The sequence below is a fragment of the Ciona robusta genome, chromosome 9, assembly GCF_009617815.1.
Source record: "Ciona robusta chromosome 9, ASM961781v2".
In the NCBI taxonomy this organism is placed as follows: Eukaryota; Metazoa; Chordata; class Ascidiacea; order Phlebobranchia; family Cionidae; genus Ciona; species Ciona robusta.
In genome coordinates this window covers 1,300,517-1,317,153 of record NC_143243.1, presented here as the reverse complement: position 1 = coordinate 1,317,153, position 16,637 = coordinate 1,300,517, and the positions used below count along the sequence as shown (strand labels likewise).

The following is a 16,637-nucleotide window of genomic DNA, read 5'->3' as shown; positions in this document are numbered from 1 at the left end:
ACGAGAAAATAGAATGAAAAGGTGTCCAATCTTCCCCCATCCTACTATACGTCTAATGCGCAGACCCAGTAAATACGTGACTGACGGCACATTACGTCATATGGATATCACCACCTGTATTGAAGACTAATGCAAAATACGTCACAAAAAAATGACGTCACAAACGAGTGAAGAAGAGACGACTAAGGAACAAAATTAACAGTTTGAACAAAATCCAACAACTTTACAAAAACAGGAAAAATTGGAAAATGATTTTTTGAGTTGAAATTGGGATTTGGAAATTGAAAAGATTGAAAAGTTGCGTTACGAAGTGCTGGAGTAAAGTATTGCACGAAATGTATTCGGATAATGGGCTATAATGCACATTCAATTTGCACCAACATAGATATGATAATATATACAATGCTATTTCTATTATTCGTACCTTTACCTGTTTATAAACTTATAACAATATATGTGAGTAAGTTGCATTGATAAAAACACAAGGAAACATAAAGCGATTAAAAACTATAAAAATATGAGTGTGGGTGGTCCTAATGTCTATGAACATGTTAAGATTCTATGTTAATTTATGTTAACTTTTGTTTTAAATAGTTTTTGGAAGTTTTCTGAAGAGATTTTTGTACATTTTAGGGCATATGCTTTTATACAAAGGTAGGAAAATATTCTGTGCAAAAATACAGATGTTCAAAATAACTGGAACATTTGGTGCAAAGTTAGGGCAAGTTCTATTGAAGCATTCAAACATTTTGATTGGCTGCTAAAAAGTGGGCGTGAACCATACAAGATTTGTGATTGGTTAAAAATATTAACTTCAATCATTTGATTGGATAACAGAATCACCCAATCGAATACATTATTTTTTTAAAACCAGGGGCATAGTTTTAAGTTCAGAGCTTTTGGAAGTATAAGTTAATTAAGAAAACAAAGTAATTTAAATAAAACCTAGGCTTTGAATCGCAATTACCACAACCACATTCAAATTGTTTCAATACACTTAAAGTTTTTGTTTGAGCATAAAAACAAACAAATAAGTTATCTATACAGGATGCAGTATACAGAACATAAGCAAGGCATGTGTAACTACAGACCATTTCAGATTTGGCAATACGTACACATGGGATAACATTGTTATATGGCTGGTACCATTTATACCCACCATTCAACTAATTTAAATTGACTGCACCATATTTTCGTTGTCAGTCATATGTGTGGTGTTTTATAGACTCTTTTTTAATAAATTACTTTTTTTTTAATAAATTTTTCTAATGAATTAGTTTTGCAATTGTGCCTTTGTTATTTCCTTCTATTTAATCACCTATCTGGAAGTACGTAACACTCTAAAAAGTGTCATATTCATATGATACATTAAGTGTGAAAATATAGGTATTTGTTTTGAGTGGTGTTTTACTGTGAATGAGCCCAAAATATAGAATGCAGAATGTACCTTGCCCGGCAGCAAGAATTTAAACAAATCTGGCCAAAATAAAATGCATTTAAATGGTGAATATTTATATTAAATTTGTAGGCACATCCGTGCTTTATTAAAATAAAAAAGTTTCTGACATTATTTAATGCTTTTCCTAATGTGTTTAATAAGTGTTTAAAGTAAAAAGGATGTAAAAAAAAAGTTTGTAGCCATGTTATTTTTGACTTTACCATAATATAAACCAGTTCACTGGCAGGCCTTGTCCTATAACCTCACCCATATAGAACAAAAAACAAACCACCCTAAAAAGCATCGCGCATATTTTTGAACGGTCTAACAGCGACGTCTACTGGCAGGTCAAATGCGATTGTGTCAAGTTTGGTCAACACTGTTACCACCCCTTCCATACCAGTGCGTGCAACATAACTGGCATCACTGTAATGTTTTGATATGATGCTTGGGACTCGGGAAATGAGACGAATCCATCTTGATAAGCGACCAGCATTTAAACCAAGGCATATCAATGCTGTGGAAAGTTAAATATAATTTAAAAGATAAATATCCCCAACACATTACTTGTCCCAACCCTTATAAGCAGAGCTACCACTAGAGGCATTAGGAGTGCATGGGGAGATTTGTCTTGTCACCCAACTTTTGAAACAGGGGTTAACAACTGAAAAACAATCATTTTCCCCTAAAAATGAACAAACATTTATCAAAAAAATCCTAGAAATATGGACAGTAGGGTAGCCCTGTTTATAAGATTAGTAAGCAGTGTCTTGCATCTAAGGAGTAAGAGTCACCTTAATAAAAATATCTTGATATATAATCCATGAAATAACCAGTACAACATTTATCAAAAAAGTCTGTTTATAATAAGGTAGATAAGCAGTGGCAAATATGAACAGGAAACAATCACCCGATAAATGCTAATATACATTAAATAGAATCACCACCCCATTATACATTATATAGAATCACCACCCAATAATATACATTATATAGAATCACCACCCAATAATATACATTAAATACAATCACCACCCCATTATACATTATATACAATCACCACCCCATTATACATTATATAGAATCACCACCCAATAATATACATTATATACAATCACCACCCAATAATATACATTATACAGAATCACCACCCAATAATATACATTATATAGAATCACCACCCAATAATATACATTAAATACAATCACCACCCCATTATACATTATATAAAATCACCACCCAATAATATACATTATATAGAATCACCACCCAATAATATACATTATATAAAATCACCACCCAATAATATACATTATATAGAATCACCACCCAATAATATACATTATATAGAATCACCACCCAATAATATACATTATATAGAATCACCACCCAATAATATACATTATATAGAATCACCACCCAATAATATACATTATATAAAATCACCACCCAATAATATACATTATATAGAATCACCACCCAATAATATACATTATATAGAATCACCACCCAATAATATACATTATATAGAATCACCACCCAATAATATACATTAAATAAAATCACCACCCAATAATATACATTATATAGAATCACCACCCAATAATATACATTATATAAAATCACCACCCAATAATATACATTATATAGAATCACCACCCAATAATATACATTAAATAGAATCACCACCCAATAATATACATTAAATACAATCACCACCCAATAATATACATTATATAGAATCACAACCCAATAATATACATTAAATAAAATCACCGCCCAATAATATACATTATATAGAATCACCACCCAATAATATACATTATATAGAATCACCACCCAATAATATACATTATATAAAATCACCACCCAATAATATACATTATATAGAATCACCACCCAATAATATACATTATATAAAATCACCACCCAATAATATACATTATATAAAATCACCACCCAATAATATACATTATATATAAAATCACCACCCAATAATATACATTATATAGAATCACCACCCAATAATATACATTATATAAAATCACCACCCAATAATATACATTATATAAAATCACCACCCAATAATATACATTATATATAAAATCACCACCCAATAATATACACTATACAGAATCACCACCCAATAATATACACTATACAGAATCACCACCCAATAATATACATTATATAAAATCACCACCCAATAATATACATTATATAGAATCACCACCCAATAATATACATTATATAAAATCACCACCCAATAATATACATTATATAGAATCACCACCCAATAATATACATTATATAGAATCACCACCCAATAATATACATTATATAGAATCACCACCCAATAATATACATTATATAGAATCACCACCCAATAATATACATTATATAGAATCACCACCCAATAATATACATTATATAAAATCACCACCCAATAATATACATTATATAGAATCACCACCCAATAATATACATTATATAGAATCACCACCCAATAATATACATTATATAGAATCACCACCCAATAATATACATTATATAGAATCACCACCCAATAATATACATTATATAAAATCACCACCCAATAATATACATTATATAGAATCACCACCCAATAATATACATTATATAGAATCACCACCCAATAATATACATTATATAGAATCACCACCCAATAATATACATTAAATAAAATCACCACCCAATAATATACATTATATAGAATCACCACCCAATAATATACATTATATAAAATCACCACCCAATAATATACATTATATAGAATCACCACCCAATAATATACATTAAATAGAATCACCACCCAATAATATACATTAAATACAATCACCACCCAATAATATACATTATATAGAATCACAACCCAATAATATACATTAAATAAAATCACCGCCCAATAATATACATTATATAGAATCACCACCCAATAATATACATTATATAGAATCACCACCCAATAATATACATTATATAAAATCACCACCCAATAATATACATTATATAGAATCACCACCCAATAATATACATTATATAAAATCACCACCCAATAATATACATTATATAAAATCACCACCCAATAATATACATTATATATAAAATCACCACCCAATAATATACATTATATAGAATCACCACCCAATAATATACATTATATAAAATCACCACCCAATAATATACATTATATAAAATCACCACCCAATAATATACATTATATATAAAATCACCACCCAATAATATACACTATACAGAATCACCACCCAATAATATACACTATACAGAATCACCACCCAATAATATACATTATATAGAATCACCACCCAATAATATACACTATATAGAATCACAATATACATTATTTATATAAAATACCCAACTAACCTTTAAACATGGCATCGTATCCTCGTTTAAGAGGGTCGTGATCTTTAACCACTAGGTGGATTGCTTCAAGGAGAGAATGCTTCGCACTGGTAAAATAGAAATCATACAAAAATATAATAAAAGTAATAAACTCAGATAAGTTTAATAAAAGTTTGTGTTTTTTATTTTTTCTACGGCTGAAAATTTTTACAAACAATCAGTGGGTTGTTTGAGCAGTTGATAATTAGTGTTTTGCTCATATATGCCTTTCAATTACCATCAATACTTTGATCTAATAATAAAAATCGTTTTCAGTAAATAAATTCATTTTAGTAAAATCAAACTCCATCCTAATTTTGCAATATTTTTAAAAACCGTTCTCACATTTTTGATCTGGACGTGTCGCCGCTAGCAACGAGGTCGTCAAGGTTGAACGACCGCGACAACATTCGACTCGGGGAGCGAGCGAACTCTGGTCCGTTCTTTACCTCGTAATATTCAAGGAATAATTCCCAAGGATGCATGGGTTCTGTGGGGGATGATATGGGTTATCATATGTTAGTGGCTGTGGCTCATCTGGTATAAAAACGTAGTGTATATCTAACGTTTCGTTTGCCATACGATGAGACTTCATCAGGGAAAAGATTCCCGCCATATGGCAGACAAACGTTGGATATACACTACGTTTTTATACCAGATGAGCCACTAATATATTATTTATACTATGCCTGGTAGCAGAGTGAACAGAATATGGGTATTGTTGGTTGTATTGGTTTAAATAAGGATGGTCAATTAGTAAGGGGGGTATAAAACAGGGATTTTCTGGTTAGACAATTGCTCACTTATAAACAAAAGTCAAAATAGCCCATATTCAAGATATGACTCACATTTCAGACATTTTAACTTTTTTACATCACATTAAACAGTTTTAGTTTTTTAAACCGAAACTTATAAAATGAAGGTCATATTTATATATAGTAGAGTGGGGAAAGATGGGACACCATATCCAAATATCCTGATCGTGTTTTAAACAATTAACAACGGTTTGTGGAAGTCGTGAAGATACGGTTTTATAATTCATTGAATGTTTTTTGTTTACTAACCAAATGGAAAGAGAAAACTAAACGAAAAGGTGTCCCATCTTCCCCCACCCTACTATATATAATATATATATATATATCTATCATATGTGTATATATGGCATTACTAAACCATATATTAAGGGGTTAGTACATAGAGTTAATGTGATATTGTCTAAAAATATTTGGACAGATTCTGGTTTTATTTATGTTTGTGTGGAGTAATTACTGAACGACAGCAATGTATTAGTTAGAGAACCTGTGCTTTTACATACAAAATTAACAAAACACTCACGTGAAGCATATTTGGTGTCCATACTTCTTGGTAGTAAACATGATATAGGAGATATAAGTGATGATCCATGCCCACCTATTGCATCATGTACTAAACCATTGCCCAATATATCAATGATAGCTGCGTATAATTCACCTCGTACAAGCTGTAGTAAAATATGGGTTTTAATTGCATTGTTGTTAGGATTCACATTATAATGGTTACAGGCAGTGGCGCAGCCAGGGGGGGTTTAGGATGTCGCAATCCCCCCCTCTTAAACCCCCCCAAGAAATTAATTAAAAAAAATTAACCCCCCCCCTTATTTTTTCAGGCTGCGCCACTGGTTACAGGATATTTTGCTAGAACTTAAAACTTGATTTAAACGCTATTTTAAACAACAGAATAATACCTTCACACTAATCTTAAACTTCATTATGTTAAAAAGATTTAAGCATTAAAAATTTTAGTACTAAACCACAACTAATTCAAAGTTGTGATTCAGTACTAAAATTTAAAAATTCCTAGTGTTATCTCCCTTATAACCACATACCAATAAATCCTACATCCAACGGCAGCCAATTTATTGTAAATGTTTTTAAAGCCATCCCTTATTTTAAGTTTGAATAAAAATCTCCTCCTACCTGTGTTAACTCATCCGTGACAAGATTCAAGCGATCCGTGTCGTCCTCGTAACTTGAGACACTAGATGTCTCAGTCTCTGATTCTCCGTCGCATACACGTGCCTGATTGGCTGCCATGGATCTACAGAAATAATATATGTGATAAAAAAAATGAAATAAGAAAAATTATTACTACAAAACTACACTGAACTAAAGAATACAAAGTTATTACTACAATAACACTATCCACTAATGGTGAATATTTAACTTTTATAAATGCAAGGAAAAGAGTAATGGTAATAAACACCAATCTAAGATAAATTTTCCATAGAAACTGTAAAGGAAATTTAAGGCAAAAATAACTTTTTAAAGGAACCAAACCTTCAAACAGTGGCATAAAAATATTACCACAGCGAAACCTTTTTACTTAATAATTCTTCAAGACATGAATACTATGCTAACATACAAATCAATACCAATATTCACATGATATGGACCTCACCGGACATGATTGACAGCTCGTTTTAAATTATCGATCAATGATTTTGTGTCCACTATTGTTTCTTCGGGCTGTGGGCGGCCTCCACAACCAAACTGTGCGATCGAGAACATCTGCGAATATATTTGTGAGGAGTGGGGGGACAAACTTAATTTATAAGGAGGTGATATTTGCGCTTATTATAACCATATAAGTGTTTTGTCTCTTTTTTTATAAGTTATAACAAAAGATAAAACACATTTAAAACCACACAGCAAAAATGGTATATTTTTGCCCAGTCCGCATTGGGTAGTCTACAAATGTATTTGTGAGTAGTGGTTGGAAGAACTGAGTATTATTGTGGGTATTTATTCTTATTGCAGCCACTTATGTTAGTGAGTATTTTTACACTCTGGCATTCAGATATTTTTATATGAATCCGTTAATTTATCAGTGTTAAGCCTTTGTTTAAAAAACTTTTCTCAAAAAAAAACAACATCAAAAATGCTGGGTATCTATTGCCTGGATGTCTGCTGCTCTTGTGGGGTCATAATGTGTCGTGATTGTTACACAACAATACTTATTGTGATGGATTAGAACATGAAAGTGTGAAGGACACTTAGGTGCTCTTATATAGACCATGCTATTTCCAGTTTCAACAAATGGCATACCTTTAACATATATATATATATTCTGCTTATAATATAATATCTAGCAGCTTATAATATCTTCTCTTTCTATATATATATTTATATGGGTGAATAAAGATAGTAACAATAACCTTTATATATTATAAGCAGAAAGCTACTGACAACACAATATTTAAGGGTTTAACTTGATATTGTTGCCACAATATTTGAATTTTTTAAAATAGGAAGCAATATGGAGGAATAGAGATAGTAACATTAACATATGTTTGATGCATTTCATGAGTTTAAAGTTACTTTTTTTCCGCCTGATAAATTTAATTATAAACTAATATTAAAAACTTCCAACAAAATAATGACGAGCAATCTTATTGGAAACTTTATTTACCCACAAAAAATCAGCTTTTGTTAGCTACAAGTGTAGTTAACATGTTTGGGGTTTAATTTAATTAATTACAGTGGCACCAAAGCAACCGGCGCTATTATTATATAACAAAGCCAATTGTTAGGTAACAATGTATATTATAATGCTTAGTTAAAGTTGTGTAACATTATAGTGAATTTGTGGTAACATTATATATTGACTGACAAAACCTGCAATTCAACAGCCATTTTATAGATAATTTAAAATCGTATTGAACAGAATTTTTATTGTTGTTCAACAGCTTTTCAGTTTAATATTTTTAGTATTTCTTGTTTTTTTTTACATATATACCTTTTTAGCTTTTTTACACTGTGATATATTTAGTTATAGTAGTGTTGTAGCTTTTAGTTATCCTGGTATAATATACAAAACATAGTAATATACTAATTCACATACAGTAAAAATGTATAGCAGATAATATACAAACATAAACAGTGACCTATATAAAAGAGTTTAAAATATAAACACAGTGAAATATGTGAAATAGTCTGTAATATAAACATTACATATGTTGCTTCTGTCAGGCATATTAGAATGAACATTACAGATTGTGAAATGGTGAAAATAGCAACCTGTATAATAGCCATAGCCCTTCTAACCAACACCATCGCTTGCCGACGTTCAGATTTTTTCCGATCTGACGTTTTATTACCAGTAGTGGGGTTGGGCACTGAACCAGAGGATTTCTCATCTAAATAAAATAAATAAGTTTGTAGCATCTGTCAATTTTGTAGCACCTTGGATATCAAGGTTATGGGCCAGTTGTGGCCTTAATCTCAGGTCTCTGGTGTGCTCACTGTAGGACTTCACCCATATAAAATATTATATTGTGCATATACAATGTTGGGGTAATGGCCCAACTCTGGCTTAAATCCCAGGTCCCCTAGTGCAGCTCGCTTAAGGACCTCTCCGATTTAGAATGTAATATGCATATACAATGTTAGGGTAATGGACCAACTCTGGTCTAAATCTTACGTTTCATGGCATGCTTCTCTAAAGGACGTCACCCATATAGCATAAAAGCAATATATCTGATGTTATACATATTATATTGATAGTTAAATTTACCTTCAGCTTCTTGTAAGAATTCAACAAATCGCTCAAGATCTTGAATCTGTGTTTGAAGATGGTCAACCAATCTCCCTTTGATCTTGGCAGGGTTTACTATCTGTAGGTTTGAAATACATTCATATTATTATAGTGCAGTCACTGTAGTGCTTATGGCGACCAAAAGTGATAAGAGCTATGATTTTAATATTTTTTATTGTGGGGTTACATTGTTACAGAAGTCCGGACCCCCCTTTCGATATTATTTAGAGAACTAACAATTAAAAATTATATCTATTTTTTTGCTTTTTTTGTTGTAAAATTAGAACCTCTTCTCTTAAAAAATAGTGAATCAGTCATATTAACGTTAGGTGTTTCCTATTATGTGCATTATTATTCATGTTAGTCAAGGTATGTTTTTATCCAACTTGTTACGTTTTATACACATTCATTTTCCAGGCAAAAACTTGCAGACGCTCTTTTTTAAATACCCGGATACACCCCTGGCTACTATCAAATACTAGATCCCATACTTATCACAGTAATAATAAACAAGGGTTGGAGTTCCATAAATTATTGATGGGCCAAAATCAATACTTGTGCATCGCATGGTGATTATAGGTGTGAAACATGTGGGGATCAATAAAACATTATTTTGTTTTGACCACATGTTGTCACATATCTAATTACATGGGCGTATTGTTTAGTGTTTAGGTACAAAAACACAGCTGCAAAACTAGTAATTAAATCAGTAAAAACCTTTTTTTTTGTTCACTGAAACTAAGGTATCGAGAAACATTTTTTAAAACCTCCAAAAATTTTGCATTTGTATTTGAAAGTTGGAACTTTATGTTTATATATATATATTGTATATATAAATATATATATAAACTTTTTCATTGATTTTCAAAACTAAAGTATTCAAACAGTTATAGATTTTCTCCCCACCTCAGCCACAGCTTCGTCCACTCTGTTTCTCAAGTCATCCACTGATGTGTGGGCAAAATCATCTTCATTTACTTGCAAGTTCAACTTTTGGGTCAACTGCTCCAACAAAGCTTGTTGCTTCTCCAGTTGGACAGATTGGGGAACGCTCCCTGCTCCCTGAAGTTGGGCGACAATTTTTGTAAGCACTTTGGTGGAAATTGTTATATGAATATTTTACTTTATTAAACAACACAATGGCCCTAACACAAAAAAACTGAATACACAGCAAACACAATACATTTAAACACACAATGTGCTTAAGAATACTTGGGTCGAAAGCCTATTCATAACTGAATCAACTAAACCAAGTTAAGTTAATTTAAAACTAACCTGTTTAAAAGCAAAGGACTCAAAGTCATTAAGTTGAGCTTTCAACTCATTGATAATTATTTCGTGTTTTTCTTTTAACTCCTGAGTCATTGTCTTCCTCTCCTCGTCGCTGCTGGTGTTCTGGTGAAGAGAAACATGTTAAAGCTATGGTATTTATAAGTATAGCATTGATGGACGATGACCAAATTAGGTAATGCAACATCTAAATAATCTTTTAATGTACTCCTGTTTAAGGTTTAATACAAATATTCCACACACTGCATCACCATATACCAAAACAATTTCAGTTTTTTGAAATGTGAATGGCAAAACTAATTATAAGTAAAAGACCCCTTGTCTTAAGTGACCTCTCTAAAGTAGGAATATCAATGAATTAGTTTGATTTTATTTAAAGTATGTACATATTTACAAGTTTTAAAAAACAAATAAAAACAATTTTAATATGAAAATAGCTAGCCTAAATAAAAATATAGTAGGGTGGGAGAAGATGGGAGTACATAATATTTAAATATCCTATCCTAAAAGGTGTCCCAGTTTCCCCCACCCTACTATATTATATTTTCTTACTTCTGATGGTTGTGATTTGACGATCTGTTGGTCCACACATCCTTTGTGAGCAAACTCCTCCAATTCCTTAAGAAGATGATCTCTTTCTTCAGGGGACGACTCAGTAATTTGGTGGAGGCGAAACTGTATCTGTGAAAGGATGGTGAAGTAAGTCAGTGATTTGTAACAAAATCTTGAGTGAAATTGATAAAATGCAGTTACATTCATAGCATCAAACGCGAAAACTTTATTGATTAATGTGGTGAATACCACATAATTTGAATTGGAGGGTGGACATGCCACGTGAGGTAAATCTAATGTGATGCCAATGATTGTGTGTAGGGATGCACATTACAGAATTTCGAATCCATGAGATTCGAACCCTTTTGTATTCAAATCTAATTTCAGGATTCAGTATTCTGTTTAATGACGTCATCACACATCATCTCATATACTATATTAACAATTTTTGAAACTTATTAATTTTGAAAAAAAAATTTGTGTTTGTGGGACTTTCGAGAGTAAACGTTTCGTAACGTCTTTTCATAGCCTGCTATACGTTTCATGACGCAAAAACTACCCAATGGTACAATTTTTGATCATTTTACAGCTCATGATCCAACAAAGCTGCTATGAAAGAGTCAATAAACTGAATTTTGTGGGTAAAAATATTTTTTCCTATAAATATAAAAAGATTCGAAATTCTAGATTCGAAATAAAGTATTCTAGGATATCCTAGAATACCTAATTATTCTGTAATGTGCATCCCTAATTGGGTGTGACACAAATTTACACCACATTGGGCAAGCTCAGGCCTAAACCGTAGGTATGCTTTGCTACAAGACTTCACCCATATATAATAATCTAACCTGAGCAAATCTAGTTGTAAGTGAGAAGAGTGAGGATGTGAGATGCTCCTTCTCTTCTTCAAGTTGAGCAACTCTGTTTTCTTCCTGCTTTTTTGGCTCCGTCATGATGGGAAGATCAGGGGATGAGGAAGCACCTTAGAAGTACAAGAAGAAGATTAAAGATAAACTTTCATGCATAGACATAGATATCACGTTTTTCATTTTATCTTTTATTTTAGGGATGGAAAGGAGCAAATTCTGGGATGACATTCAGATTGCTAAAATATAGTTACACTCATGGTTGTAAAACATAGGGAACCTGCTTCATTAATGTGGTAAATGCAATATCCTGCCCCAGCTTGTTTGTATAGACACCTAACAGCAGGGTAAAATCTGGGGTTAGTTACACCCATTGTTGTCAAAGATAGGGAACCTCATTTATCAATGTGGTGAATGTAGTAAATCCTGGCCCTGCTTGTTTTTTTCCATAAACAACTCACACGTGACAGCAGGTTAAATATGACTTGCTTCGGTATCTTACCTAATGGTGGCCACCGCTCATCAGGCAAAGATAGAAAGTCTTCACTTGATGAGAAATCCATTCCATTTATTAAAGGACAAAAGTTAAAGTTACACACAAGTTACCATCTTAAGCAAGTATCTGTTGATTAGAAATTAAATTAAAGTAAAATAATTGTAACAAAAACATGAAACCTTTAGTTGTGCATAGCAATGCAGGAGCCTACAGTACACATTAAAACCGATTGTTTTGTGGGCAGTTTTTGTAATGTTTAAACTCTATATACTTAATAAGCATGTGGTGGCGGTAAAATACCTTTGATCTTACCTATTTCAATGTCTAACTACATTGTACCATGATTTACCCTTTGAACATTACAATTGATTAACATTTACTGTGTTCAATTCAACTTTAAACAAAAACTAATCACATACTTTGTGAATTAACAATGACAATATATATGCATAGAAACAGAATAATTGTGACATGATGCAGAAAATCTTATTTTATCTTATGTTTTAATGCATGGACATTTTTTATGAATCTTATTGTTGTCATCCTAAAAACGTAAGAATGTTGTAAAGCCATGAGATTGGCTTAACGGACTACTTGGTCTGTGAAATAAAATTTGGGAATGGAAGTCAATATCCCAGGTTTACAAAAAAAAACTTTAAAAGCCATTCAATGGCACTAATTAAGCTTTGTATATTGTAGCTTAAGAGGAAATATCTTCACAATTGGTGTGTGGCAAGATGGGCATTCACACTTGGAGTTTTTGACAAGTGAACTGGCAACACAATAATAACAATGGGCATGAATCTCACAGTTACTCGTGTGAGGCATTATAGGGACCTTGTTGCAGTATGAACATTTATCATAACAAGTTTTGTCGGCATCTTTTGAAACTTTTGGGTTGGTTTGATCAAAAAGCATTTTTTTCACGTAAGTTTTGACTTTTTCGGCATTTAAAAATGACAGGAATCGAACAGCTGTTTCAGCATATCCATGCCAGAGCAATTCACGACTAATGGTTGGGAAAGTTACGTCACGCTCTGGCGGGTTTGGCTGGTTATAAACTGTTCGCAAACCACACACACGGAGCAGCACAGAGTGATAGTCTCCTTTTCGCAAAAACCATAGAAAATTGAGCATCGTTGCGAAACTGAACACTTTTTGAATAAATTCAAACAAATTTGACTGGGCGAAAACAGAAAAACCTGCTTTTACAAGGTTTTCATATCCATACTTCAGAATTGTAACGGCTACCCATATTTTCAATATTTTTCGGGATTTTGTGTCGTATTTTAATCCCAGTAGCTTTTGTCCGATAGTTTGGTTTGATCTAATTAAGGTCTGATGTAACAGCAACGCAAACAACCCTGTACGTATACATGGCTCTAATTTTACAACGACCCCTTCAAACATCGTATACTTGAAACATTGGTGAAGTTGGTTGGAAAGCTGCTGCATTAGAAAATCATCCAAACTTTGCATATCAAGCTGAGCAACTCGTAAAGCTGGCGGAAGGATCTCATTTTGTTCTGGTTTCTCCATTACGTATATTACTTTATTATCAATTTTGCAACAAAAAATACCTTTTTATGACGTAGTAACATTTTGAAGTACAACTTATTATAAGTTAATGCAATAAATTAAGTGTATTTTAAGAAGACTAGTTCTTACAAAAAAAATCTTCATTACAGAAAAATACATAGCTAAAAAAATTAATACACTTTCGCCTTACGTTTACTATTATTTTACTTTTACACAGTAGCTGCAACTGAACAATTAAACGGTATAAAAAGTCATGCAATGTGTATTTAAAAATATTATTTTTACGCAAATAACAAAACAAACTACCCACAGCGCTAAAGTTTTGATCTGTATACAAAATTTCCTGTTCATTTTATTCCATATTTTATTTCCTTTTTTCTTTTGCTTTCATAGAAATCTTGTTGCATGACAAAACGAAAGTTAGTATAGGGGACCTTTGCAGCAGTTTGTGCCTCATAAAAAACCACCAACTTTTGATACAAAAAATAAACTTTTTAAAATAGTAGTTAGACACTAACCACTATAACCGGTAGAACTAAATCCCACATTTCCTGACCGTGTTATGAACATTGAACAACGCTATTTTAAAGTCACGGGACTATATACGGTTTAACTCTGTAAATACCCCTTATTTATTACCAATTAGAACGGAAGAAGAATAAAAACATGTCTGATTTAACCCCTCTCTAATATATTACAATGTACCCATCAGTGCTGTCTCGAATATCACCAAGGGTGTTCGCCTGTAGGACATCCGTGTTATTACGCCTGAACTTTTCCGAGGTTAAAAAAGCGTCATTAAAATAATAGGAAACATGGTTTGTGGCAAGCACGTATGCATAGGCACGCAAGTATAGTTGGGCTTGTTTTTGAAAGTGGTGATGTAATTGCTAACAGAGCACAACTTTGTTCAGGAAGTTGTTTTATAAATATACCTAAATTGTTTCCGAAAGATTTTAGTTCAATTTTGGAATACACTATTTGGCATCGGTAATCTTGTGCGTGATTGCATTAAAGTTTAACAGGGTTGGTTAACTACATTGTTTGTTGTGGTAATTGTAGTTTAAATTACAATAAACAATGTTTGGAGACAACGGCAAACTCGTGCATTATACAATGTTACCAGCTCTGAGGATACTTATACATATATATGGTAGCTGGGTCGGGTGAGATGGGACACCTTTACCGCATAATATCCAAAATAATTAACAACAATCTACAGGAGTCATGAGTATTTACGGTTTTATAATTCTTTGACATTTGAAAATAGAATAAAAGGTTGTTCCATCTCCCCCCGACCCTTCACTAATCATTAAAACTTTTAATGGATTTCTGATCAACAAATGTAAATATTTGTTATAAGAACTTCCGCGTTGTTTCTGACCTTACGGAAATAAAACTGATATTATCACTTTTCCTTTTTGGTGGTAAACGACATTCGTAATAACACGGGTGATGTGTTTCATACACCTCGTCCTCTTGCCATAATGTATGTACGACTGATAAAAGTCTCTCGCACGCCAAAGTAGTGCTTCATGTGTACATCATCGAACTTTATCCGAATATATAACCCTGCCGCTTGTAAAGTCCAACTGTCGCTTTGGGTAGGCGAATGTGCTGTTCTTATAAACCCCATTTCAAATTTAAACAGTCTATACTCTGTTTTTGTTGGACTTAAATAAACACACAGATTAATTCCCACCTGTTTTATATATGCAACGTTTTTTTTCAATTTTTGCTACCGTAAATTTAAATCGTACAGCGTAACGGCTTGGCCGTGTATTGTCTACCCAACGTTTATTCAATCGTTGTTTGTCTGGTTTGACATAAGCATCCTGCTAATGTTGAATTGAATATTCCATCAGCAGCTCGCGGCTTCACGCACCAGAGCCAAAAAAAAGAAAGAAATGCGAAACTTAGGTTTCGGTTGAAGTAGTAATACACAACCAGGAAAGCGAATGAATCTGTATCCTGAGATTTTATTTACAGCGTTATAAAATATGCGGCATACATCGTTTTGTTGATTGGTTTCCTATTAGACAATCTGTTTTTTTCTCTCTTCGAATACAGTAACGAAGATCCGATTAGTTAAAAATAGTGAAGAGAAAGGAATTGGCGGGAAAACGACAGTTGTTACAAAATATAGAACAGGTTAGGATATACTTTGTCGCATAAAATGCGTGAATTGCGAATTTCAGCGCTTTCTTATTTTCGTCTTAATGCAAAGTTTTGTTTTATGTTGCCTTTGTTATAAAAGGAAAGGTTAATGAGAAAGGCACCAAAAAATTTGCATACAGTTCACAAAACTGCTGTACTTGATATGCGGTTGTGTTTTTTTTGTAGTGTGTTATATAAAGTCGACGTTGTTTAACCTTACTGCTCGTATAATGCAAAAGAGTTGTTGTGTCATGTGATTATATTTATCTTTAAAAACGTTTATTTTAAATGTATTAGTGAA

The 16,637-nt window shown here is 32.4% G+C and overlaps 2 protein-coding genes across 2 annotated transcripts; both read right to left on the bottom strand.

The window, feature by feature from the left end:
• Positions 1-103: 103 nt before the first annotated feature.
• LOC149730622 (RUN domain-containing protein 1-like) lies at positions 104-12,768 on the bottom strand. Its single transcript, XM_089885629.1, has 13 exons — positions 12,647-12,768; positions 12,127-12,260; positions 11,279-11,407; positions 10,712-10,831; positions 10,343-10,498; positions 9,416-9,515; positions 8,920-9,038; positions 7,301-7,410; positions 6,820-6,940; positions 6,200-6,344; positions 5,210-5,354; positions 4,847-4,932; positions 104-1,955 (listed from the first exon to the last, which is right to left on the bottom strand). Exons 1-13 carry the CDS (start codon positions 12,705-12,707, stop codon positions 1,732-1,734), a joined length of 1,650 nt encoding a protein of 549 aa, XP_089741755.1. The 5' UTR covers positions 12,708-12,768; the 3' UTR covers positions 104-1,731.
• On the bottom strand, positions 12,766-15,364 carry LOC149730621 (peroxisome biogenesis factor 2-like). The gene has a single exon (XM_089885650.1). It carries the CDS (start codon positions 14,177-14,179, stop codon positions 13,316-13,318), a length of 864 nt encoding a protein of 287 aa, XP_089741776.1. The 5' UTR covers positions 14,180-15,364; the 3' UTR covers positions 12,766-13,315.
• Positions 15,365-16,637: the final 1,273 nt, after the last annotated feature.

Excerpts from the sequence above, each read along its gene's own strand:
- LOC149730622 (XM_089885629.1), bottom strand. The coding sequence starts at position 12,707 with ATGGATTTCTCATCAAGTGAAGACTTTCTATCTTTGCCTGATGAGCGG. Across the intron at positions 6,345-6,819 it reads TCACGGATGAGTTAACACAG|CTTGTACGAGGTGAATTATA; the intron begins GTAGGAGGAGAT and ends ATTTTACTACAG. Across the intron at positions 4,933-5,209 it reads GACACGTCCAGATCAAAAAT|TGCGAAGCATTCTCTCCTTG; the intron begins GTGAGAACGGTT and ends CTATTTTACCAG.
- LOC149730621 (XM_089885650.1), bottom strand. The coding sequence starts at position 14,179 with ATGGAGAAACCAGAACAAAATGAGATCCTTCCGCCAGCTTTACGAGTT.